Source organism: Brachyhypopomus gauderio, chromosome 7 (assembly GCF_052324685.1).
Source record: "Brachyhypopomus gauderio isolate BG-103 chromosome 7, BGAUD_0.2, whole genome shotgun sequence".
Lineage (NCBI taxonomy): Eukaryota > Metazoa > Chordata > Actinopteri > Gymnotiformes > Hypopomidae > Brachyhypopomus > Brachyhypopomus gauderio.
Window position 1 is genome coordinate 7,526,370 of NC_135217.1, and position 26,426 is coordinate 7,552,795.

The 26,426-nt window shown below is 43.3% G+C and overlaps 3 protein-coding genes across 8 annotated transcripts in view; 1 reads left to right on the forward strand and 2 right to left on the reverse strand.

The window, feature by feature from the left end:
• Positions 1-17,251, reverse strand: fsd1l (fibronectin type III and SPRY domain containing 1-like). Of its 4 annotated transcripts, XM_077011348.1 has the most exons (14): positions 17,104-17,251; positions 12,736-12,831; positions 12,481-12,612; positions 11,569-11,670; positions 10,801-10,823; positions 8,416-8,537; positions 5,826-6,035; positions 5,519-5,617; positions 5,295-5,424; positions 4,730-4,762; positions 2,832-2,929; positions 2,430-2,681; positions 1,527-1,615; positions 1-1,074 (listed from the first exon to the last, which is right to left on the reverse strand). In XM_077011348.1, exons 1-14 carry the CDS (start codon positions 17,116-17,118, stop codon positions 952-954), a joined length of 1,524 nt encoding a protein of 507 aa, XP_076867463.1. In that variant the 5' UTR covers positions 17,119-17,251; the 3' UTR covers positions 1-951. The 4 variants fall into 4 exon arrangements, with proteins under 4 accessions (XP_076867463.1, XP_076867465.1, XP_076867464.1 ...); XM_077011350.1 differs by lacking the exon at positions 4,730-4,762 and having other exon boundaries at positions 2,832-2,926; XM_077011349.1 differs by lacking the exon at positions 4,730-4,762.
• The window catches only part of ift74 (intraflagellar transport 74), a 20,245-nt gene continuing 10,489 nt past the window's right edge, over positions 16,671-26,426 (forward strand). Inside the window, exons 1-13 of one of the 3 annotated variants that reach the window (XM_077011345.1) lie at positions 16,671-16,755; positions 16,930-17,003; positions 17,112-17,232; positions 18,696-18,823; positions 19,024-19,159; positions 19,269-19,317; positions 19,421-19,519; positions 19,635-19,695; positions 19,960-20,019; positions 20,128-20,189; positions 25,891-26,029; positions 26,131-26,193; positions 26,407-26,426. The exon at positions 26,407-26,426 is cut by the window's right edge and continues 124 nt beyond it. In XM_077011345.1, the coding sequence (XP_076867460.1) occupies positions 18,704-18,823; positions 19,024-19,159; positions 19,269-19,317; positions 19,421-19,519; positions 19,635-19,695; positions 19,960-20,019; positions 20,128-20,189; positions 25,891-26,029; positions 26,131-26,193; positions 26,407-26,426 (809 nt within the window). In that variant the 5' untranslated portion in view covers positions 16,671-16,755; positions 16,930-17,003; positions 17,112-17,232; positions 18,696-18,703. Of the gene's footprint in view, positions 16,756-16,929; positions 17,004-17,111; positions 17,233-17,391; positions 18,494-18,695; positions 18,824-19,023; positions 19,160-19,268; positions 19,318-19,420; positions 19,520-19,634; positions 19,696-19,959; positions 20,020-20,127; positions 20,190-25,890; positions 26,030-26,130; positions 26,194-26,406 lie in introns of those variants that run through there. The other 2 variants (XM_077011344.1, XM_077011343.1) reach the window with 2 other exon arrangements.
• Positions 19,972-25,527, reverse strand: LOC143518683 (leucine-rich repeat-containing protein 19-like). The gene is made up of 5 exons (XM_077011353.1): positions 25,447-25,527; positions 23,869-23,942; positions 22,530-22,899; positions 21,877-22,269; positions 19,972-21,386 (listed from the first exon to the last, which is right to left on the reverse strand). Exons 2-5 carry the CDS (start codon positions 23,926-23,928, stop codon positions 21,007-21,009), a joined length of 1,203 nt encoding a protein of 400 aa, XP_076867468.1. The 5' UTR covers positions 23,929-23,942; positions 25,447-25,527; the 3' UTR covers positions 19,972-21,006.

Below are 26,426 nucleotides of genomic sequence, written 5' to 3' on the forward strand. Positions count from 1 at the left end.
TCTGAAAAAAATCAATAATTTTATTAATGGACAGACGCAGCATTTGTTGATATGCATGTACAGTAAATAATCAGATGAATTCAAGAAATAAAAAAACAGAGGAAAGGAAGAAAAACAAATGATGCAACAATTAAAACTGAAGTCCGGGTCCAAAAGATAATGTGCTGAAAAGTTTGTTTCTTTGTTTGGTGGACTGGGCTCGATGGTTTGTACAAACAAAATAATGTGAACCAAGAAAGCAGTATTAATTGTTGATATTGTGCAAACATTTTCCACAGTCATATGGAACCACTTACTGTAGTCAAAACTACAGGGTTGATATTTCGGATGATGATGGGAGATTGAGAGTGCAAGGAAAAATACCTTGATTAGACCAGAGGTAATAGTGACTTGTACTCATAAGCTATGGATCACACATTCACATACGTACATATTAACACACACCAAACTAGAAATATTTATACATTTCTATAAATCAAATAAAGAAGAGGATCGCTCATGCCAAAGTTGACTCGTATCCAAAATAAATCATTACATAACCTAAAATTAAACAGAGAAAAAGAAAGTGCACTCATCTATTCCCTGATAAAGCCACAAGCATTTCTGGCGCAAAGAGCTTTAAATAACAAGAGAAATAAGAGATAAAGAAATATGCATCTCTTCTTACAGAAGAGAACTCTAGAGTACTAGACAGTGTAGTAGTAGAGTTATCTGGTGCCTGCCAGTCAAGGACTCATTTTCCCAGTGGTGCTTCACAGTGTCCAACACTGGATAACAGAATCCGCAGGAAGTGTGTTAGCTTGCACAGGAAGCAGGAAGTGGGGTGCGAGTTCATGAGGTGTCCATGGAGGTTGCCCCCTTCTGCCAATTAAAGTCGGGAGGTCGTCGCAATTATGGGGAATCTGGTCCTAAAACATTTCGGTGACTTCAGGACGCAGCAGCTTGTACAGGCTACTGTTGCATACTGTTCAGACTGCTGTTTGATCCTCCCAGCCCGTTCTCGACCTTCTGGAGGCTTCTGATGGCGTTGGGAACCTGCAACCCCGTCGTGAGGCTCAGGCCGCCGCACCACACCTGCAGGACAGGTTTGAACAAGTTAACATGACCGTATTTGAAGTTAATGTAAATTCCATCCAAATGTCCCCTAGATGGACCATTTTCGATCTACTGTCCCCCAATGACACAGGTCCTATCAAATCCTTCCATGCTCAATGGGTCCTGTAATAGAAGACAAAGTGCATTAGCCTCCATCTGTGGCAGGAGGTGGACTGGCGGATGAAGCAGTGGGTCAGATTTAACTTTGCGCAGCTACATATAGCGCCGCTGTCCACACTGTACCGTACTGGGGTGCCAAAACATGCAGGAGCTCCAGTTTCAGTGTCTGATCACTATCTCGCTGCAACTGGTTAGTCAGAGACAGCGCTGCTTTACTCTAGCGCAGTTGTCCCTGTGCGGCTGTGGACACAGCGAGACCTCACGCGGTTACCATTACATAAACGCCAACCGCGTGGGGCCCCCCCACTCACCATGAAAGCTGGAACCACCGGCTGAGTGAACTTCGTCTTGAACGTGTGGAGCAACTGCTTGTTCTCCGCATTGTAGAACGAAAGCTGGCCTGCGATTAGGCAGAAGAACACAAAGGAGTGTAGATTAGCAATTAGGACGAAAAAAAAAAAAAGTTAGCTGGGGCCCAATAGGGGACAGAGGCACTGTTGGGTGAAAGAGGGGAGTCCTGATAGAGGCCCGTTCGAGTTCCTTTATTCTCGAGTCAGTGGATCTGCCTGCCATTCGATCCTGGGGTGTCCAGTAACCTGCAGCGGGGTGAGGAGCTGGGAGAATGGGGCCTGGGATCAGCTACAGGAGCTCCTGTAACCTTACTCCACTCTAATAAAGCTAGGGCATTGGATTACAACTGCAGCTATTTCATGAAGGAGTTTCAAACTGATCATTCGAATGATGCATTTCAGGAAACCTTTTTTATACACCGTTTTAGATTTTATTCATTCATTCATACCAATAACTCACATCAGCACACAGTGCGTCTTCTTTGCAACAGTACAGTAATACTGTCCTGTAAAGTATAGCAGAGCTGCTGCATGATATGGACAAAAATATATATTATATTCCTACATACTGAAATGCTGCAGTACCTTGCGATATATGTAACTGGTTTAGCTGAAGTGATGTAGTTACAGATTGGTCCCCTTTATTTTGAATAAAACTGTTATCAGTTGGAATGTGAATGCCACGATTAAAACACCCACAGACGAGCCACGGCAGATTTCTAGAATGTTTGAGGCGTGCCGTGATGCTCACAAGGCAAAAAAATGTGCATTTTCAACAAAAGCCCAGGAAACTGTGAATCGCAATAAAATACATTGCATCTATCCTCACTGTAAAGCTCCTTAAATGGGTGTGAGGCGATTTACCTGCGTCCAGGTCGCAGTAGACGCCGACCCTCTCTGGGACGGCCATGTCCAGGCTCTTGGCCTTGTTGTTGTGCTTGGCGGCGAAGGAACTCTGTAGCCAGTTATTGATGTGGACGCACCATGTGCTGCTGGTCTTGCCCAGCTGGTCGAACTTGCCCAGGTTCCGGTACGCTACGCCAACGCTGTAGGACTTGCAGTCTTTATGGGCTTCTACCTCCCAGTAGTGCTGGCCGGACTCAACGCTGGTGTCGCCTGAAAGCAAATGTGGACAAGCCATCACAGAATGTATAACGTTATTGTTCAGCCTCTGTTTTACTCTCAGAATGGTGTGGTTAGATGCTGAATGTCAGACATGGCAGTTTATTTGTGAATGTAAATGTTGTGCCCAAGCCAGTAGCATACCCAGCACTGTGTAGGATTCTCCAGTAAACCGATCTCTGCCTCCTCTAGGGGCTGGCGACCGAGTCGTTGACCCTCTTTTCGGAGAAGGAGTTCCACTTCTGTAAGCACCAAGGTTGGTAAGACACAGCTGTCGCTCCTCAGATGTACACAGCCACAGTTTGCAATACACACATGCTGCTAATAGTCTTGGAACCACTATGGTAAAACGTGCCGATTTGATTGCAAACACATGCTCAGAGAGTCACCACAGAGAGGAAAAGAGGATTGATGAACAGACTTATACAAAAGAAATGATAACAGATCATTCGTGGTTTATAACACGCAGCACTTTTGTTAGGAATAGCATTTCTAATGAGACACACACACACTCCCACAGGACCAGACAGTGATTACAGATTAGCAAAAGGGTTTAAAATGAAGCAACCGTTACTAATCCACATGCAAGGCAGTGATATGTTTGTGGAAACACTATTCAAAGCTTGTTGAGCTGCTGACATATAATGGCAACTTGGCCCTAATAACATTGTGCAATTATAAAACATTACACAACATTTTACTGCTGATTTGTCTTTGTAAAGATCAAATAACTATAATTACGATGGCATGGCGTCAACATAGCTTTGAATAACCAGTGAAAGATAGTGGAAAGATAATGTGTGGAATGTCTTGGATATGGAAGCGGTGACATTTGGCCATGAACAAACGTCTTCATAAGCCTACAGACTCATCAAAGCTCTGCGATCTAGCGTCTGATGTAATGTCCAGACTCGGTGCTTTCAGACGACTGTGGAATCTCAGACCAATGCTGCACCCTCTCCCACTATGACAGACGTCAAAGTGTGTCAGGGTGTGTCCATGGAGACGGGCAGCCCCGCCTACCATAGCCATGTGATACACGCCACATGCCGGCTGAGGAGCAGCTGGTGGATGAGTGACGGTTTGAACAATAGGGGATCTGCCAATCGACACGCAGGGAACTCTCAGGCCACGCCCCTTGGGGACTTTCTACACCACTGAGCTGTGTCATATGGCGTGGGAGTGTTAAATCTTTCAGACGTGGAGTCAGCTGGGTTATTACATAAGACAGATGTCTTGGACGGCGTTAAAGATGATACAAGCGTGATGGTCACTGATCATTTGAACACAGAACTCTATGGTGGAATGACTAATGAGGAAAATCGAGGATTACATCTGTTTTTTAATAGGCTGGTTACTCACCAAGGTCATAAAGACGTGGGCATGGAAAAGATTTGGAGGAATGTAAAACTGCTTTAGTGCTTTGATATAGGGTCAGTAAGGGAGGTTTAGTATGATCACTGCTTTGCCGTCATTTCTTTTAATTGAGAGCAATGTTTGAAAGAGTACCCTAAATTTGTAAGAGAAAGGGTGTTAAAAATGCAGTCAGTTATAGATGGAGGCATTGCAGAGAACAGACCGTCCCTGCAAGATCACAATAAACATGAGAATGAAATATGTTCTCCATCTACAAGTGACTGTTTCAGTCAGTTTTCGATTGGTTCAGCACAAACACAGCACACCATTCAGCCTTCATTCTAGGTGGATATTAACCACGCATCCCAGCATATCTGGTATTTCATGATGCAGAATTACATAGTTAGCCAGACTGCTTTCCAATTCAGCAATGCTGCTGATGAATCTATTCTCCAAACGAACCTTCTGGGTAAGCTCAGCTTAAACCTCAAGCTTTTAGCAACTCTTTAGAGAGATCTGAGGGTTAGTTATCTGGCCAACCTAGTAATACTTCTTCATAAAACACTCTTCTCGTGCGCAGACTGCAGAGGGGATCTGCTGGTGCGAACACATCAGCCTGAGAAGAGGAGACAAGAGGAGGAGACTACTGAAGCCACCAGCACCACTGCCCAGGAGCACAGGTTCACCTTGTCATGTTCTTCAAATTAGCGAGATGCGCACTGTCGATGAAGAAGGGGAAATATAAATGAAAGGAGAGTCTGGGCTGGGAAAGTGGAATGAGAGGGGAGCTGTTAAACTGTGCACGTGCCACTGAAATATGAAATAAGTCTCTGTTCCTTCTGCTCCTTGAGGGGTCAGGAACAGAGAGCATGAAGGGAAATCCTGCAGCCAGAGCTCGACTCCTTAATTAATCACAAGCATCTCCAGTGAGGCTGTAACACAACACCCCTGTTCTCGGCCCTTTACAGACCCTCCATGTCCTGCGAACCGTTGCTCATCAAGGAGCTTCACCCAGGGCTGCGTTTAATCAACCATTCAGAGCACTGTACACCTGTCTGTACGTGAGGCCGAATTTCAGTAACAAGATCACTCAGACCAGCATTTAGGAACTATTACAAGCATTACATATCTGGGATTTTTCAATATTTGACCCCACATGGACAGCGTGTATTGATAAAGATAACTGTAGCAAATCAATACGAGAGTCATAAAGGTGATCAGTCACGTGATTGGTGGGATGTGGGTTCGTACCTGCCCTTGTTTTCTTTGCCTTTGACCTTTCCATCGGGACCTTTGCCACCCTGAGGGTCCCACTCCACACCGTTCTCCTCCACCTTCAGGTTCAAGTGGGACGACGAGGCGTCGAAGCCGAAGTTGAAAGCTGAAATTAGTGGGTGGGGGTCAGTTACGCGCGGCCCGCTCGCCCAAAGCACCGTTCGAGATGTCAAACGTGTTTGTAGCCATATCTAAAGTACCTTTGGTTTCCAAGGTGACAGGGTCAGAGTAGTCTCCAGCAGCTGCTTTGTTGCACGCTCGCACCCGAAAGTTCATGAACTTGGAATCGAACTTCAACCCTGAAGATAAATCTCTTCATTAACATGCCTAAACATGGTCATTTGTCTATGTACTCTGACCAAAAGCAGGGACAATATGGGAAGAACCTGAGCAGTAAGGAATGCATGTCCCACCAACCAAAAAGATGTGCAGGTGTGTGTGTGTGTGTGTGTGTGTGTGTGTGTGTGTGTGTGTGTGTGTGTGACGTGTCCCGGGTGTATGGACTACCTGTCAGAGTGTAGTCTGTAGTCTTGATGTTGTCCACGGTCTCCCAGCAGTGCTCGTCCCGGACCCGTGGCAGACCCTCATGGTCGGCCTTCCTGTACTCCAGGACGTAGTGGTCGATCTTGCTGTCCTCCGCCGGCATCCTCCAGACCACAGTCACGGTGTTGTCCATCACCACGCAGTCCTGTACGTCCATTTCAGGAGCTCTGGGTACTGGAGAGATTGAAACGCTAATTACATCGTGTAATCACAGCACTGCACTTTATTCACTTTGGCCATGTTTTTGAACAAAGAATGCATCATTATTTCTGTAATACATGGAGCTATAATATCTTTTGGAATGTAATAATTCACATTACTGTTAATAGTATTTAATTAGTAAATTCATTAGTAAATTAATAGTATAGTTTCATCAGCTCTAAAACCAGGTACCACACCCTAAGGGTTTTTCGTTACAGTAAAAACAATCCTCAGGACACAACCTTTGTCTGTCTGTGGTACTGCCCAGTACAGAGAGCACATTCAGAAAGCCCATCAGTGACAGAACCCTGATTTACATGACAATAGTTGGTGCAGCTGGAGCAGGTGTTTTGGGTGTGACAGCCTCGGTGTGTGGAGGTCATGACCCTGATATCACACCGCCCCTCCCACCCGGGTCGCACCATAGCACATCTCGCTCCAAAAACGACGTCGGCTTCTAAAATTGTCATTTTGCTAACGTAGGCCCTACTTCATTATCAACCAGACCCGATTTGATCAGAATCGATTCACCAAGCAGACAAACAACTGAATCTAGAGGCAGGTGTCCATATGGCGGGAAAGTGGACTGCATAGGGAGATCAGAGGCAACGAGAGCAGGGGGTGTGTCCTCTAGTGACCTCCCTCTAGTGATCTCCTTCTAGTGACCACAGTTTAGCACCAGCTCCTGGTGAACTATAATCAAATTCCTCCTCCACCGTTACACAAACATAAGCCATGCGGGGACATGACTCAGCCTCGTCTCTGACAGAGAGGGAAACTCCTTCCAATGCATCACTGTGAGAGACATTTGATAAAGGGGTGTTGTAAAGTGGTCTGTGGGGACAGCTGTTCTCATTTACGTCCACGAGGAGAAGCATTCGATGCTGTAATATGCTTCACTCAGGCAGCTACTGTCCAGTGACAGCCATGGATTTGCTGCGGGGTATCCGCTACACACCACTGCTAAAGCAAAGCTGCGGCTCTCACAGGCAGGAACAATCGAGGTCGTTAATCAGTACAGATGTAAATAACACCCAAACAAAGAGGAAAACAGGAGAGCTGGAGAGGTCTGGCTGCCTCCTGAGGAGTACTGTGGCACTCCTAGTACATCTGGTTAGCTCACTGGACAGTGAGCAGCAAAGGAGACTCAGGGGAGAAAAAGAGAGAGGTGGATAGTGAGAGACAGAGACATATGCAGAGTGAGAGAGAGACAGGCAGAGAGAGAAAGACACAGGAAGACAAAGTAGAATTGTCCAGCCACAACAGGAAAATCATGTTTCCTTTCACCAAAAATAGTCATAGACACACACTGTGTGGATACTTCATAAAACTACACACATTGCAATCAATAGCACATCAGATCTGTTGATACATTTGATTGCACTGGGCACCATTGTCCCTCCAGAGATGTTTTTATTTGCCAGGAGCATTCCAGAGCACCACCCTGAGGAGACCTTCTCAGAATGAATGGGGTTTAATTTACACTAGAAAATAATTTTGCTGCATTCCCCCTTCAAATATGAGGCCCATTTCTGTGGGCTTAGTCAGGGCTACTGTGCGGGGTTTTGTGGTATTTTTAGATTGTTAGCTGTGCCAGGCCTATGGGGCATCTGTGGACGTGACCGCCTCTGTGCCCCACAGGGAGGTCCTCACACACACAAACACACACACACCCCTTTGCTTGAACTATCATGTGTACATGCTCACACTATGTGCATACGCAAATTAGAATGCAAAACATATCCTCGCATTTCTGTGACTGCTCTACTTAGGTCACAAAATATTAGCGCCATGTTTCACCATATTTACAGGATTCACATCAAAACAGTCAGTGTAAATCTGTGAAAAGTGTTTCTGGTTCAGTCCAACCCTGTCAGAAATACACAGCTACACTCCCAGAGTTCTGTGGTCAGTTCTTCATTCACCGCTCCGCCTGTATAGACTTTTGACTTTGTTCCCACCCCTCCAGATCCCAAAATATCAGGAACAAAACACCTCCTCTTCCTCACATCTCAGGCAACGAGCACACAGCACTCATCTCAGAGGGCGGGGCCACAGGAAGAGTAAGGCATGATGCCAAAATGTCATTCACTAGAACTGTCAAAAAACATAATTTATTATTCAAACCCATTCCACACAAACAATCTAAACAACAATGCCACTTAGCTGTGAATGTAGTTTCATTTGTTCCTTCTGCAAACAGATTTACCAAACAAAAAAGCTAACAAATCATCAAACGTCAGCATTTGTAGATACACCTATGGGATTATGTCATAAGAACTTGTAACAACTCGTTCATTGCGAGCAACCCAAGTGGAGAACACTGGAGGGAGTTTCCCATGTTCCCCCTCACCAGGGAGGAAGTGAAGGCCCTGGAGAAGACGGCGCTCCTGGCTGAAGTCCACCATCAAGTGGCTCATGCTGTCTGTGGCTTTGGGCTTCATGGTCAAGCGGAAGGCAGGAGCCATCGTCACCCTGACATGAGGAACAGAGGGAGATTTTACTATTCCCAAGAGGCAGAAGTAGAAATATTTTATGTATCAGTCACTACTGGCACCATTTTACCAGGGACATTATGTTAAAAACTTTAGATAATGTTTCCTGTATATATATATATATATATATATAGCTAAATATACTGTGTGTATGTGTGTCATATATATATATATATATATATATATATATATATATATATATATATATATATATATATATATATACTGTATATATATATATATATATATATATATATATATATATATATATATATATATATATATATATATATAAACTATAAACTTATATAAACTATATATATATATATATATATATATATATATATATATATATATATATTAGGGTTGCAACGGTATGAGATTTTCACGGTATGATAACCGTCTCAGAAAATACCGCGGTATCACGGTTATCACGGTATCACAGTTAGTTTGTTTATTATTAAAAGATACACGGACCCTTAAAGAAATTACAACAAGGTTTTTTTGTTCAATTAACTATTTATTGTAGAAACTGGAACTATTGTATACAAAATGTCTCCTTTAAAAAAAAAAAAGCTGTACACAGGTTTATATAAATACTGCAAAATTAGAGAAACCTAAATCATGGATTTCAATACAATTATTTAAGTTTAAATGATCTAATATCTGATAAACTCAGCCTGGGTCAGTGTCTGATCAACAACTGTTGTAAACGTTCGTTGTACTGCCAAGTTAGAATATAACCGGATACTGCAGAAAGAGAGGATTTATTTCTGACATGATCCTCACAATAGAGATTTCTATTTTAAGGCTTTCACACTGAGTCTGGTTTTAACATGTGAAAAACAGGCACGTTAGAATTTGAAAATGAACGCATGTAAATTAATGGCGTCTTTCACATCCAGTGAAAGCAAGGACCATAAAAAGCAAGGTTTATACTTTCACTAGTGACCGTAGCGCGCGACTCCGCACAGTTCTTTTGTATTATGTTAACAAATACGAGCCTCTTGTAATTCCAGGACGAAACATGAGAGAACGTGAATACGTTAAGATTGGGCGTTTTGAAAATAAACATCCATTAAATAATGTGATGAAAAAGCGAATTATTTCGAGTATATGTATAAATATTTAACTTAATTAAGTTTAAGGTGCTGGGAAATATTGAAACGGACCTTTAAAGTTACGTACAAATGCTTTAATTCCACCTTATAAAGGTGTATGAACCCTGCAAACATGACTTTGTTCATTGCGCTGAGGCGCGGCGCGCGCGAAGTTACAAAATTCGAGAGGTGCACGACCTCGCGAATCGACAGCGCGCGAGACCCTCGCGCACGGGCGGAGCCACCGCGATTGCGTCATTTTCGCCGCTGATTTTAGTTTAGCTTTTTTTGTTAAAAAATTTGTTAAGTCTGATGCACTTTCTGCCATTCTCACCGCTGCGTGCTGAGTAGCTGAACCGGAGCGGAGTTGCGTCAGTTTCTCAGCTGGCTTGCTTTTTACCGGTAATAAGCAAACGCACACGGTATGATAACCGTGCATTTTAATACCGTGGTATACCGTGAAACCGGTTACCGCTGCAACCCTAATATATATATATATATATATATATATATATATATATATATATATATATATATATATATATATATATATATATATTTACCTCTAAATATTAATTAACTTAAATTAAGAGATATTATATGCATTAAACATTTTATCAAGCACATTTTGAATCCTGTGGTGTATTAGGTCCCATAACATGATGCTATATGTAACCTTAATGAAAGCCAAAGCACTGTGGGTCATGGACAATTAGAGACATTTGTGATAGAGATGTGAGTTATGCAATGTTAAAGCCATTTAAAGCCCAATAAGAAGTAGCTTTAGTTAAACAGGGCAGACAACTCCTCTGTGAACTACCCACATCTGACACACACTCAAGACACTCCCTGACCACAAAGTCAATTTCCCTGGGGCTAGTTACACACACACACACACACACACACACTCACTCACTCACTCACTCACGGGCGTGCACTCTTTAGTAGCATTCCACTGTGAATATTTTTTCCAATAATGGTATGCAAAAACACAAAATCCTGATGATTGTAAAAACTTTGTAAATTAATTTTTTATATATTTTTTTCTTTATCTTAGTAAATATTATTAATGTAATGGTAACAGCCTGGTGAACACACACATGCAGCATGTGTGAGGGAGAAGTGGAGGAGAGTGTTCCGTACCTATCTTTAATCTGTCTGGCAGCCTTGGAGATGAAAGAGGGAGTGTGAAGGAGTGAGAGAAAGAGAGAGAGAGAGTGTGGAAGAGGAGAGAAGAACAGAAGTCGTTAGTAGAGCCATGCAGAGGAAGGGTGAGCATGCGGTGCACTCACACACACGCACACACACACACACACACACACACACACACACACACACACACACACACACACACAGTCAACAGGCAAGCAGGAAAATCTTTATTGCTTTTAATGATGCTTAAGATGTCCGTCCTCTAATACAGATATGCAATTTCTGAAACAATTAATTTGTTAGCTCCGAGTTGTACCAGTTGCCGATTATCCAGGAAAAAATTAGCTGTTAAAATAACTGTTAATCATTTATACACAGAACATGAGGAGATGCTGAGAAAAAATAACATGTGTGCCAGAAAATCAGTTTTGTTATTGAGGGATAGAAACACAAGTGCAATGAGTAGGAAACCAAAAGTGGACAATGAACTTATGCTAATTAATTATGCTAATTACTTATGCTAATTATGCTAATTTCAGAAGAAACATTTCCTTTATACTGTTACACTACAGGTGCTTTGCTATTCAGTCATTCCTTTTGAACCTGTATCATTTGGTTTTGCCACATTACTGTCTAGCAGATACCAAGTGTTATAGGTATAACTGATCTGATATCAGCGGTCTGTGTTCTTACAATAGTGTTCATTAGGATTTAAGAGGTAAAAGATAACAAGACGTATAGAGAGACAGTGTTAGTTACCTTGGCAAACTCTTCATGGTCTTTGATGTCCAGGGCATGAGTAGCAAACTCCAGGAGCTCCTCTGAACTCTCCAGCGCATTAGTGCTCTGGACCATCTGGTTCTGACAGACGCGTAACAAAGAACGGTGTTAGACACAGAGAGGCAGTACTGAGATGGGCCCTGTGGCATGACCTCGGCAGGTCTCTGTCTGGACTTCTGCTGAGTCACAAAAGACTCTGTTTCACAATGTAGTTCCCTTTCATTTTCTTTCTTTCTTTTCCGTTACTTTCTCCTCCGCCCAACCTTCTCAGGTTCCCCGTTACACGGTGACCCGACACTAGTGTGTTGGGTCTGAAGAGGGCTGTCTTCAGTACACCGTACTGGATTATCTGTGTGACTCATGACGATAGCAAACAGTGACAGACGGGGGTTTTAGCTACAAGCCACTAACATCACAAAGCTCCACACCAAGCCTAACAAACCACAACTACACTGTGTTTGTTCTGAAAGTTGATGTGCTGAGGGCCTGAGTGAGCTGGGTACTGACTGGGGTTCTGATTGGTTGGCTAAGCTCTGATCTGGGCTCATTTTACTCTCTGCTTTTGTTCCTGCTCAGTGGGCAACAGAACTGCCTCAACAGCACAATGACATCATTAAGACCGTACCAAAGAGTACCAAACAAACACCAATGGCGCACGCACGCACGCACGCACGCACGCACGCACGCACACACACACACACACACACACACACACACACACACACACACACACACACACACACACACACACACACACACACACACACACACACACACACACACACACACACACACACACATTAAGCATACTCACATCCCTGTGCATAGCATCAACATTACTGCCCACATCTCCCATGATTCTTTGGTGAGGCCAGCAGAGAGAGGCGTTACCTGCAGTTCCTGTGACTTCCTGGCTTGTTCTTGTTTGATGGTGTTGGTCATGCTCTCCTTGGCCTCCTCCAGCATGGAGAACAACATGTCGAACTCCTCTTCCAAGTCGGACACCACCTTGCTGGAGTTGACCTGACGCAGCAGAATCGAGATATTCCGCTCCATCAGTACAACCCAAACCTTGTGCTTCTTGACTACAAGGGCAAAACGGCCTTGGTTTTCACCCAGCTGTTTGATTGGTGCCAAGGATCTTACCTGAACTCCAGACAGCAAGTGACTCAACGTTTCAATGAAATTGTGGAGCTCCTCATTTTTATTGGCTAATGTGGTGATTATCCTTTGTAAGGCCTCCTGGGTGACCAGAAAAAAAATCATGGTTAGCATTTTATTATTATTATATTTTTGCTTTTTTTTTTTGGCAGTGAATTTAATAGGTCTTAACATCAGCTGCAGGTGATGCTGGCTATTTAAGGAAGGTGAACATAGAAAAATCAATACTATTAACTTATATAATTTTATAATTACCGTACCATTAAATACATATTAATATATGATCACATAATATATATTAATATGTGCTCTCTCATATTCGGAAGCTGGATGTAGAATGCGTTGGTGAAGGGCCTCCCGGCACTGTGTAATCTGCCCTATATGTGAAGTCATGCGCAAGTTACTCCGTGTCAGGATCGGTGGGAGAAAGCAAAATTTACTTCGAAACGGGGGCAGGGCTATAAGCAGTGCTTAAAGGACATATGTGTGTGTATATGTGAGAGCGAGGTTAATATCCAGTCTGGAATAGCCAGACCTGCTCCGGTGTTCCTGTTGAGTTCTCTATGCCTCTAAGGTTAGAGTGAACCCTACACTAAGGCATCGCCACTACGTCCCACATCGCTGCTTCTGCGGCTTCCGTTTCTGACTTTCTCAAAGTGATATAGCATAATTAATCACATTTGTTACATTTCTGTACATTATATACATCCACCCACTGTTCCCCACTGCTAGCATTTCAGTAGGTTAAGGATACTATACTAGTTCCTGCTCTGAGGACCCCGTGTGTCTGTAGCTCTGAGGACCCCGTGTGTCTGTAGCTCTGAGGACCTCGTGTGTCTGTAGCTCTTCACGTACTGAGTGTGTTTTCAGAGGAACAGAAGCAGTTCCTGCATAGAGGCCAAAACACCAAAGTGCTGAATTGTGAAAACACAATTCATGGTGCACTTCAGGGTCAGAAGTAAATTAATTGGTCTTAAATGTAACTGGTCATAAAGCAGATCATTTGGAGACTTTACAGGAGCAAAAGTCTTTTTCACCAAAAAGTAAAGAAGGAGTTTTTATGAAAGCAATTATTTATGCCTTTTTTTCTATAAATTGCATCTCACATGGGCTGAAGAATCAAGTCATAAACCCCCCCCCCCCCCCCCCCAAACTTTCTGCTCCATAGATTGGGAGCCCCATATGGAGACAGCCATGTTTATGTAGTATGTCAGTAGGTGTCAGTATAATGGCTGAAACACATTTTGAAGCACTGAAACACTGGGTCACTCACTGTGCAATGTTGTTTTTGAAACCAATAAAACATTAAATGTCATTAGAGAAGCTCTCATGGGCATGAGGACATCACAGTCACACTGTACTTCACCCTCAATGGAGACAATTCGTTATCTGCTATTAATACCAATCCCAGAATATAGGAAATCTTACAAGGGGTTGTGAATCCTGGAGTCAGATAAGCCACCCCACCCACCTCTGAATCTTCTCCATCTGGTAGGGGCTCCTATGCCCCATGTATCTTGTCTTTGACAGTAGTGACATCTTGATTTGTTGGGCTGATTAGTTCCCATCTACCAGGCTCAAAACACTGCCCCAGAGGGCGGGGGCGGGAGCAGGGGGGGGGTAATATCCATTTGAATGCCCCGTTACACAAGCTAAAGCTGCGAGAGGAGTATGCTGGCCTGCTGTGATGCGGGACACCTACTGCATCATTCATGTCCCGTCTCAGACGCTTCACAACACACGAGGGAACCAGGAAACATGACGCACCTGGGCTGCAGGGGAAAGGGTGACTTTTTACTGTCTTTAACTAACCCAGGAAGAGAGGGAGGGAGGGAGAGAGAGAGAGAGAGAGAGAGAGAGAGAGAGAGAGAGAGAGAGAGAGAGAGAGAGATTCTACAATAAAGCAGACTTAAGGATTACTCATCCCTGCTATGTTTAGATGCAAGGAGACACTGTCACACTGTTGGAAAGGGGCCTCCATCCATGAGGGTGGAGGGTGAGGGTGGAGAAATCCATCCACAGAGGTGAGTTATGCAGGAATCAGTGGATCTTACAAATGGTCAGCACTTTGGGTTAGTATTCAGACAAAACTAACACTGGATGACATTTCACTGTCAGGTTGAGGCTAAATATGCAACTGGTCATTAACTTCATTGTGTTTCACCAATTCTTGACTTTACATTAGAGAAGTTTTAAACAGCTAGCACAAAAAAAGCTTAAAGAGGATTAGGCTCAGAGTTACTGTTCAAAATTATGTAGGATCAGTTCTCATCACCCCGGCTCTTGCTAGAAGCATTACATTAAAGAACCAATCCCACAAATAAAGAAGAGTCTCAGCTAACTACGGAATATATTTCTGAATTAGGATTCACAGTCTTCAGAGATTCTGTCATGATAAGTCTGCAATTCAGTAAAGGCAGAGTGCAAACAATCTGTTTAATCTGCACTGTAGCAATTCCACTAAGTCTGCAAGAGAGGCCTGGGCATGCTAACAAAGAGAACTCAAGCTGTAACCTCTGCGCTCCCAGTGCCACAGCGCTAACGCTGTAGTGTCGCTGTAGTGGTGGATGGATGAGGGAATGTCACCTTAGCTCCCGTCAGTGAGCAAACCAACAGCAGACCCAAACAGGCCGTGTAATGGCAACAGTGAGTGGTGTATCACTATGACACAGCAATTTAAAACGGGACCCGTAGCTGTGGAATGTGGATAAAATACTAATATATGATACAATGTATATTCAAAGTATATACATATACTGTTTATACACACTACTCACTCTTTCTGTCTCTCCTCAATATACACAGATATGTATGCACGCACACACCTGAAGACACACACATTTCAGCCGCATCTGAAACATAACTGCAGAGACAATCATGGGCAGATGTCCACTTCCTAAACCAGAGTGTATATAATGGCACCTCACTGAGCACATGCAGGCAAATCACTCCTTTATGCTCTGACATTTCATTTTTGACCTTGCAGTTTATGAGGGAAGCAACAAAACACGACATTTAACTCAAAATAACAGTCGAACTAATAGATGTGTGAGTAGGTTTAGGCCTTAGTCCAGTTAACAGCCTGAAACACAAGTCTCGTGCTCTCTGCTCTCAGTTCCCAGTGCGATCCCAGTGCCCGGGGTAAATGTAATGAGAACCTGTGCTATAATACTCCAGCCTCCTCACTGGCTAAATGCATGACCCAGTTCCTCTGAGCAAAGACACTCTCTCCAGAGAGCACATGCCTGTGAAGGCTGTGTGTGTGCTCTGTCGCCAAAACAACAAGTACTGATTAGAAACGAGTGCTGTGGTTTGGTTTCATCGTTTGAACAGAAATACACACACCCACCCACACACACACACCCACCCACACACACACACACACACACACACACACACACGTAAAGGTTATGATTAGTCCTTCCAAAGGAACATTCAAATGTAGTGCAGAACTATTGTGGAAGAAACCGGGCCCTCTGACAGACACACGGTCCGGCCACTGTCAGGCCTCTCTCTCCAACATCACCACTTTCTGAGTGATGTCACCTCTCCTACAAATGTGTCCAATAGGCAGCCATCTCTCTCTCTCTCTCTCTCTCTCTCTCTCTCTCTCTCTCTCTCTCTCTCATACCTACAAAGTAAACACTGCTTTAGTCTTCTTCCGTGAAGCGCACTAATCCACCTGTTCCCTCACTATTGAACAGGCTACTAAAGTGCAGACTTCTAATGACTACCAACACAAGACTCACCTATTCATAAAACACTGTCTATTTTCACTGAACTGAACTACTGAACACACCAGAGCCCCACGTTCATGAAGAATACACTACTTTCTCATTTGCTACAGCCTGGTTATGACAGTGGGTGTGCACGTATGACGTCCTGAAGTTTGTATGGATATGCGGATATTTCCATCACACGCGTTTAGTCCAGGATGTCATTGCGATGAACAGGGCGAGATGTGTCGGTGAAGGTCTGCGGGTTTCTCATATCGGACACACTACGGTGAGTCCACAAGGTTGAAGCTCAACACTTCGTTTTTATTATCCTGATACGGTGCTGTCACCCTCCTAGCGACGGAGCAATAAAACATAACCGCAAATCTACAACGTCATTAAACTTTGCATACACAAACAAGGACCAAAACCTACATTTGAAAAGGATATTGATCATTTTCAGGAACACTAGCGAGAATGGCATGCTGGTATTTAAGAGTTATCGAATTACCCCAGAGACGAGGCTACAATGTAACGGTACAGCTTACGGTTCTGACACAATATGCCGTTTCATTCACAAATAACCACAGTATATTAAGGTCATTTATTTACATCTATATCTCTATGTGCCACTTACTTTTTGAGAGTCCATACCGAGGACGGTAAGCAGCGAAAACCGGATTCAATACATGGACGGGCCAAGTTTCAGAGCAAGGAAGACGATTATCCCTTCGGAACAAGGCGGAGCACTTGGAGCATGCGCAGTGTATCCGACTCAGTTACACACACACACACACACACACACGCACACGCACACACCCTCCTCTTTTTCTTACAACAAGACATTTCCAAATAATTGTTTCAAGTCCTCATTTTCGGCGTATCCTCTTCTGGTCCTTTCTTGATTTTGGATTTCGTTTAACAATTGTCAGTGTCTCACCTCGGCACTTGGTGCGGCTACAACTTCTCAACTACAGGAGACAGCATCACCCATCTGCAGTGCTGGAACCACCCAAGACAAACAGTGTCAAACCAGGCCTGCGCCTAATTTTAGACTTAGATTTAGTAATATTTTATCATTTTGATTGATAAAATCATCGCGAGGAGATGAACAAACTGATAATGCTTAACAATTTATTTCATTATCTTGCCACATTAATTATAACGTTTATTAACGGTATCCTTTATAACAGAAATATATCACACAGTCTGTGCTTAATATGCTTAATAGATGCAGTATTGAGCATTATTACATTAATGCAGGTTGATACATGTAGTATTAAGCAACGATGGTCATGTTTTTGTCAGAAAAAAACACATATTTAATAAATGTATTCTTAATGGTCAATCTTGCCAAAGTTTCCTGGAAAATTAACAACATTAAAATAAACGGATAACAGGTGATCAGGTGAACATGACCCTACTGTGTAGAGAGAGACATTTTGTAGCCATTTTTTGTAACTATTTTAATTCAACGTGACATTGTGATTCCAAATTCCTATTTTTTTCATGTAGGCTACATTTGTACTGAAGTATACAAGCTTTTGGCATATGTGAAAATAATGTTAGAATAATACCAAAATATTGTTTGCAATTTAGGCTACAAAGGATCAGAATTAGTAGGTAGCACTCTTTTGTGTTTCAATAAAGTATTTTTTAAAACAAACCATCCAACCAAGCCTAAGCTGTCAAATGTACATATATACCGAAACTGTTTATACGGTCGATGGTACATACAGGCTATGGTTTATAAGCACTCTGACTAGGAGCCCAGTATCTGTTGCCCGCCGCGCCATCCTAGGGGACGCTGTTGTAAAACTACGCGCTCTCCTGTAATCTGAAGCTCCGCACCGTAGACTGTACGGACGCCGAGGTACGTTCTGCGCTCGTGCGAGTCGTCTCGCGATGAGTCGCGTGCACAGGTTGCCGAGCAACATAAGAGTGTACTGGTACTGCTGCCACACCCTGTGTAAACAGCTAGCTGGCTAGTTCAGCGTTCACGAGCACACGCCGGTGTGTGATTGTAGGTGTGAACCTTTTGGGTTTTATTTGTAGCAGTTAGAAAGAAATAAATCAGTGTCTCCGTATCGTGCTAGGAGAAAATGACGCGCTAGACTAAACTCCGTACAACAAATCGCTAGCTAGCAAGCTAAAGAAGTTGCCGTTAGCATCTACATCTGCTGATGGTGTGTTGTGTACCAATGTTTGTTTATCTACTTATTCTTACAGAGAAAGTTATGGCGAGTCAAAGACCACCATCAGGCAGACCTGTGAGTCGTGGGTCATTAGTTCTGGGAGCAGGAAGGCCGCCAACTGCCATTAGACCTCCACAGACAGCAGCCAGAGTAGCAACTGGGGTGAGTAAGTGAAGGAAGGTCATGATCTGGGTCATTCAATGAAGATTGTACTGAAATGTTTAAGGTGCTGAGGTGGTTTGGCAGCAGACAGTTCAGTCATGATACCTAAGGTGTGTGTACTTGTGTGTGTGTGTGTGTGTGTGTGTGTGTGTGTGTGTGTGCGCACGCGCGTGTGTGTGTGTGTGTGTGGTGTTTTCCAGATGGTACCAGGTACGGGTCGCCCAGGTACGAGGGGCGGACCCGTTGCCACACCAGGCGTCCTGTCAGCCCAGATCAAAGTGACGGATCGTCCTGTCACTCAGCAGGGTCTCAGTGGCATGAAGACAGGGGGGAAAGGTATTCTTGCTTTCAGTTTCTAACTGAAGACTTTTACTCATACTGTCTTCAGGTGCTTGAAATCAGCCAATAGCATACAGAGCTTTTTTTTGTCTGGCCACTTTCTCAGGACCCCAGAGGCAAATCCTGGATAAGTCTTACTACGTTGGCTTACTCAGGTACGCTACATATTATCAGTATATTATTAAAGAGATGTAATAAACATTTATGTCCATGGATATCTACTACATATTTTCAGAGTAATTACATTTCTTACTACAGGAGCAAAATAAATGAGCTTACAACCGAGATCAGCAAGTTACAGAAAGAGATTGACACCTTTAACCAGGAGAACTCTGTTTACCTGTCATATGAAAAAAGGTTTGGTTCTGAACTCTCTTGTTGTGTTTGTAGTAATGGTCACAGTACCAGCATCTTCTTTGTGATTTTTTTTTTCTTTCCATGTTAAATGTTTCCCTATCATTTCTACACACAGAGCAGAGGGCCTTGCTGGTGAAATTAAAGATCTCCAAGGGCAGCTGGCAGACTATAACATGGTACACATGAATACTTGTGTGAATACGACTAAATTAAGAGACGATAGCTGTACTTAATTAACTCAAAATAACCCATTTTGAGTCAGGTTACATATAGCTGAACAATGAGGAGCATAGAAATTTACATCTGAGTCTTTTCCCATTGATTAACACAATTGGGCATATGTTGTCAGTTCAGTTCTCATGGTTAAGCAAAAATAAATTTCTGTTTCATCCTTTTATGGTTACATTGCATAGTAAATCATTGTTTGTGATTTTTTTCAGCTGGTTGACAAACTGAACACCAATACTGAAATGGATGAAGTAATAAATGACTTCAATATGGTAAGATTAATCCCATTTTATTTTTATTTTTATAGGACTTCTGTAATATTGTTTTCACATTAATATCTCAGTAAAATGTTCACATCATGTTATTCTCTGTATTTTTAGCTGAAAGCACAGAATGACAGACAAGCCCAAAGCATCGATGTGATATTTACAGAAAGAAGAGAGTAAGTTCTCCATAAAAACACAGTGCTGCTCCGTTCTCTGAACAGCTTGTGCATTTTTGATACAAGACACTAGGGGGCACTGGAGTGATTCTTAAATTCTTTCACTATTCCACTATGTACAGCATCCCATCACATTTTCGAGTGATTGTTCTGTTGAGAAACAAGATATCAACTTGTGCAGAAAATGGGCTTCAACTTGTTTTCAGCATTTACAATAATAATTTAATTAGTTGTTAACTTGTTAATTTCACATCATGTAGTGCCTCTTTAAGAGTCACACTCATGCTGGGGAACACGAGTGATACTCATAACACTGGGAAACATGTGATGATTTACAGCTGCATCACTCAGGGATTAATTATTTGCATTCACGTGTTCCACTCATTCAAAAAGTCAAACGCTTTCTTTAATTATTTACACAGTACGTAGGTCTCCTTTTGGGAAAATTCTTGGCTTTGTAGACCCGCAGGTCTACCACGTCCTCCCTGAATCTTCCAGAATTAAAGCAAAAACTGAAACCTGAGAAGCTGAAAAGCCTGAAGCTTTTGGCAGTGGGACTGTTTTGGGTGGAAAGCTGCAGGCGGGGAGGAAACCACCTCTTACCAACAAATGAGTCTGGAAAGCCCGCGGCATCAGTCGGCCTTGCTGCACTAGTGGCCTGTGGTACAGAAGCTTAATTCAGGAAGAGGCACGTCCACGTGGTGGATGCATCAAAGAGTTATACGGTTTGGTAAAGAGAAGCTTGAGTCCTGCCGTTCACTAACTTCGGTTATTCAGCACACTGGGAAAGAAAGGCGTCACGAGCCCATGCCAGAGTTTATACTTGGTCAGTCTCATTATGGTCATTGTAGTCCTCGGTCTGGATGTATCCATCCTCTATGAAGCCGTCCTCATCCTCGTCCTCGGGTGGCAGGTCTTCGGGGTCCCGGTCTAGGTCCCGGGCGCACGTCTCGGCCTGCTCTGCGTCCAGGCTGAAGCTGGAATAGCGGCCCCTGTTGAAGCTGCTGGACACATCGATCTCACGCAGCCTCACGTGCCTGTAGTCGAACAGCAGCCTGTACCAGGTGGGGGATTTGATGGCACACATCATGAACATGGATGTGCAGAGGGCGATGACCACCACGCCGGCCAGGAACTTCCAGGTGTTGCTCAACACCGGCTCTTGCTGCCCGTTTCTGTTGCCTGCTGGCAAAGAGTCTAAAAAAGACACACAGGTGTTACACTCTTCTGGAATAACCTTCATGGTGGCAACATTTTTGCATCCGTTGTGGTGCAGTATAAGCCCATGTTGGACTAAACAGCATTGCATATAAATTATAGTTGAATGTTATTGTTGAATTTTTATATTTAATATTTTTATACATCTTTATATATCTTTTGTGGTTTAAACATATCTTGTGGTTGTTACTATGATGAATTTATCACTTTATTTATTGGATATAATATGAGTTTTTTTTTTTTTGGAATGTTTTTGTAAGAGAGGTTAAAAGAGCATCACTGCAGAGAGCATCAGCATTCATCTTTGTGTTTTGTAGTTTTGGTTTGCTTGGTTGGAAACCGCTGATGTCTGGTGGCAGAAATAATCTTTGCTTGAAAGAGACTGAAGAGCTTTTATGTTTCCTCAGCGATGTGCGCTTAGGTGCAATTAGCTTGGTGTATGTGGGAGGCAACAGAACGGAATCATCACCTTTGTTTGACACATTTTGATTGGCTGATGGGCTTGATTCCACATGTGTTCTTTGGTCAGGAGCAGGGGTAGGTGCAGGGGTAGGTGCAGAGGTAGGTGCAGGGGTAGTAGCAGGGGTAGTAGCAGGGGTAGTAGCAGGGGTAGGTGCAGAGGTAGGTGCAGAGGTAGGTGCAGGGGTAGGTGCAGAGGTAGGTGCAGAGGTAGGTGCAGGGGTAGTAGCAGGGGTAGTAGCAGGGGTAGGTGCAGGGGTAGGTGCAGGGGTAGGTGCAGGGGTAGGAGCAGAGGTAGTAGCAGGGGTAGGTGTAGTTGTATTGGAGAAGCATGCACTGTTCACATCTAGAATACTTTTGCCAGACATTTTATCTGGAGTGACACAAACAGCATCTGGTCCATCTGCAAAAAAAGCAAAATGCATGAGCCGTGTTTCTCAGAAGAGTCTGCAACAGTGAAGGGAGTGGTTAGGCATGAATTTACTTTACTGCACATATTAATTTGATGTTTAGAAGAGCCAGCTTGTCCTAATGAAAATGTGGACACCAAGTTTAGTTTCTTTAATTTTGATTGATTACATGTGTTATAAGGGGAAAGAACCATGTACAATTCATTTTTTGCTGAACTGTTCGGTAAATCATGAACAGAACCACGGGTCGCACCTGTCTGCACTCCAGAGTCGTTCATCCACTTCATGAGGGTGACAAACAGACAGGAGCAGTTCCATGGGTTCTCCCCGAGATCCAGCCTCCTGAGATTCACCAGCTGAGTGAAGGTCTCATTTCTCACCGTTTGCAGGGAATTACCTTTCAGAATGAGAGAGACCAGGCTGCTGAGGCCAGCGAAAGACTCTCCAGACAGCTGGGCTATGTGGTTGTTTGAGAGGTCCAGCTCTGTTAGGTTGGGGTAGGAATTCAGGGCCTCTGTGTCTGAACTGTTCATCATAATAAGGTTGTGGTGAAGGGTCAAATTGGTAGTGTTTGAAGAGTGACCAGCAGGGATGTTTGTCAGGTTCATGTAGCTTTCATCCACCTTGAAATACAGGAATAAATATAGCAGTTTAGGGTTTATTAGCTCCATGCTGTGTATTGGATATATCATCCAATGTATTATGTGATCATATGCAGAAGAAATATTAGAATTTTTTTCATTTATATTTCATTCATAAAATTTGTATTACTTTTATTCATTATTCATTACTTATTCAAGTTTTTATTCATTAGAAAAAGCTAGTTGTCTGTTCTGACTGTATGTAAATAGTAAATTTAATAATATTCTTGTGTTTGGCATAACTTTGCCAAGACTACTGGTGATCTGATTTAGTAAAAGCAGAAAAGTTCTTATCTGGTCACCACAACTCACTCTACACTGGGGTCTGATACAGCTGGTGCTCATGCCACTAACATTGCAGGTATTAGCTCTGCTATTGCAACACTGTCAGCCTGTGCTAACTGTATTAATAACCAGAGGCTTTGGTTTGGTGAAGGAATTACTGATTAAAGAAATCAGAAAAGTCTGTGAGTAAATCAGACATCAGAGAGTAAATGGTAGATTTGTTTTTCAGTGTCTTGCTGTCCTTCTTCATTAAACATGGTATTGAGTAGGTCATATACCCCAACCATATATTCAGTTTTACCTTCAATCCAGAGAATATATGCATGTAGAGGAAATCTGGCAAAGATGCTAAAAGTACTCAAATGTCAGCATTTGGACCAAGCCATTGATGGTGGTACTCAGGGCCGGAGTGGGACACTTTTTCAGCCCGGGAGTTTTATGCCCAAATCCGGCCCAAAATTATTTTTCCTTCCCAATCGGCCCAAACTAGAGACTGACATGAGCCAGCCCATCGGGAATCCTCCCGAATCACCCGATTAGCCACTCCGGCTCTGGTGGCACTGAACCTGCCTGCCACAGCTGTGTTTCTGGCGTTTCTGGAGTGTTCATCCCTGAGCCAAGTGCGTTAGTAAGAGAAAGCCTTGGCCTGGTGTGTGAATCACTCACCGTGGTTGAAATCGCCAGCGTGACCGACGTCCACAGCAGGACAAGCGCTTCACCAATCATGGTTGGCTCGGTACCTGCAAACAAACACCACCATCACGACCACACAAAAGTCACTGGGACTACCCTCCAGTCCTCGGGGAGCGGGGAGAAGGCACTGACAGTTTATCTCTTTGTTGGAAGACGATGTCATGGGTCCCAAGGGGGGGGGGGGGGGTGATGACTGTATGAGAATAACAGCTGAACTGGACCCAAGCAGAACAAGCAGACGTCCTTGACCACAACACAATGAGGAGCTTTGTGCAGACGGGCCGGTTCTGTAGTAGCATGCGGTCTTCCCTTGGGCCTCGGCTTGAAGGGTCGTGTGTGTGTGTGTGTGTGTGTGTGTGTGTGTGTGTGTGTGTGTGTGTGTGTGAGTCCGCGCGCTTGTGTTGTCTGATGGCTGCCAAAAAGCCTCACGCAGCAGGGCTAGTGTTGCGCAGCACACGTCTGAGAGGAGGACAAACGATTCATCCAGGCCCCACCAGCTGGACAAAAGGAGTCCTGCACACTGCCCGGAGCCAAACTTGGCGTCTTGTAAAGGGCCTCGCTTTTTACGGGACCCTAGCCATGTAGCCACAGGGTTACAGGACAAAGCTCAACCTTTAGGACGGTCTTATTTTGATAAGCGTTTCCTGTGTTTTTTTGTCTTGTACTTAACAGCGAGACTGATTCAATAATGGCATATCTGTCCACACGTAAATCTATGAGCCTGCTAGTTGATTTGAAACGCTGATGTATAAATGAAAATGACTCTTGCAGTGTAGTGTGTAAACAGTTGATGACCACGTTGCCTGGTATAATGGACAAAATATCCACACTGTGTGTTTCAGCTGCCAGTTCACCTACCTTAAGACCTCCTACTGAATCTGCTGTTGGAAAACTTTATGATTGCATTTATTGCAGTCTGTTTGTAGAAACAACTAGATCTTTAGATGAGTCCACACTATAAACCCAAATAATTCATATTTGTTATATAAATGTAAACACATTCTTTTGTACATCTTAGCCTATAACAGGCTAAATGGGAATTGTGTATTTGAGGACTCTTGACGATATTTTCACCTTCGAACTGTTATCACACATTTTCATAGCATTTACAGGCACTTCAAAAATGCTTTTCCTCATAGATAAGTGTTGAAATATACATACACTATATTGAAGTTTTTACGAATGCCTGACATTTTTATTAGGAGTGGTGGAAAATATGGCAAATATCTTGATAAAGCAATGCATCAGTATTTTATTAATGAGAGTAAATTTTAAACATAAAACTGATGGTATTTTAAATCAAACTAAGCGGGGTGAAACAGTAACTGAGGTTATCAGACTCAGTGTTTCAGATTTTGGACTGCAGAGCTTTTGTGTGGGATTAATGGCAGTCGGAGTTGTTACATCAGCACAGAAACAGTAATGAAGACTAAATCCTTTACCACGTCCTCACAACGGACTCTTTTTGTGAGCAAAATATTCCCAGAGTTGAAAAAAAGTTTTGATTTATAATTAAAAAAAAAAAGAGATTTAAAGTTTTAAGTGACTTACCGTAGCGCTGATAAAGTGCTGGGCTGCTCCCTGACCCTCTCTAGACTACGGGGTGTTGAAAGAGCTCTTATGAGAAGTCAACTACACAGGGAACCTTTGCTCCAGGTACTAAAAGTAATAAATTTTCTCTTGGCTAAAGATTCACAGTAGCACGTCTGTGAGCTAGAGAGGTCATATTGTAAAAGATTTATGGGACTTGTTTTTGACATTTCAGACAATTGACTGTGGTAACGGTATTTTACTGCCTTTTATTCCGTATGGCGATCAAAGGCTACATTAATTCATTAAACATTTTGGAGCTTGTACACCTGCCTGAATCCTAGCATGGTGGTGGTGGTACGCTTGTGCTCAGTTGATTCTAAGTGTGGTTACCTGAACCCAGAGCAGCACTACTAGCCTGTGGTATTTGAACACATAATTGTGACGTGTGTCTGTCTCTCTCAGGAAGGAGGACATGATTCAGGCTGTGGAGAAGGGGATTGAACGGGAGAAGCAGGCAGCAGACGACATAGTGAAGAAGATGTCGCCAGAGAAACAAGCCATGTACGCTGAGATGAAGGCCAGCAACGAGGAGCTATTACAGGTGACAAGTACCGGCTCGTTCATGATGGGGGTGGGCTCTGTGGTGTTGGGTTCTGGGTTAACGGCTAACAGACCCCCTGTTTTCTCCTGTGGTGTGTCCAGGAACTGTGTGCTCGTCAGGAGGAGCTGGACATGCTAATGACGAAGAAGGAGACCTTTGAGGCTGTAAGTGACACACACACACACACACACACACACACACACACACACACACACACACACACACACACACACACACATTTTACCTCTCCATTTGTTGCTATCGATGTATCTTCCTATATTAATCTGTTTTCTTTGTCTTCCTTTCTGTGTCTCTGTCCCTCCTCTTTCCTGTCCCCTCTCTCTCTCTCTCTCTCTCTCTCTCTCTCTCTCTCTCAGGAGCTAGCCCACTCCCAGGT

Excerpts from the sequence above, each read along its gene's own strand:
- fsd1l (XM_077011348.1), bottom strand. Across the intron at positions 10,824-11,568 it reads ACCATGAAGAGTTTGCCAAG|GCTGCCAGACAGATTAAAGA; the intron begins GTAACTAACACT and ends TTCATCTCCAAG. Across the intron at positions 1,616-2,429 it reads CTACTGCGACCTGGACGCAG|GCCAGCTTTCGTTCTACAAT; the intron begins GTAAATCGCCTC and ends GCCTAATCGCAG.
- LOC143518683 (XM_077011353.1), bottom strand. The coding sequence starts at position 23,928 with ATGATTGGTGAAGCGCTTGTCCTGCTGTGGACGTCGGTCACGCTGGCG. Across the intron at positions 22,270-22,529 it reads CGACTCTGGAGTGCAGACAG|ATGGACCAGATGCTGTTTGT; the intron begins GTGCGACCCGTG and ends CTTTTTTTGCAG. Across the intron at positions 21,387-21,876 it reads TCAAAATGTGTCAAACAAAG|ACTCTTTGCCAGCAGGCAAC; the intron begins GTGATGATTCCG and ends TGTCTTTTTTAG.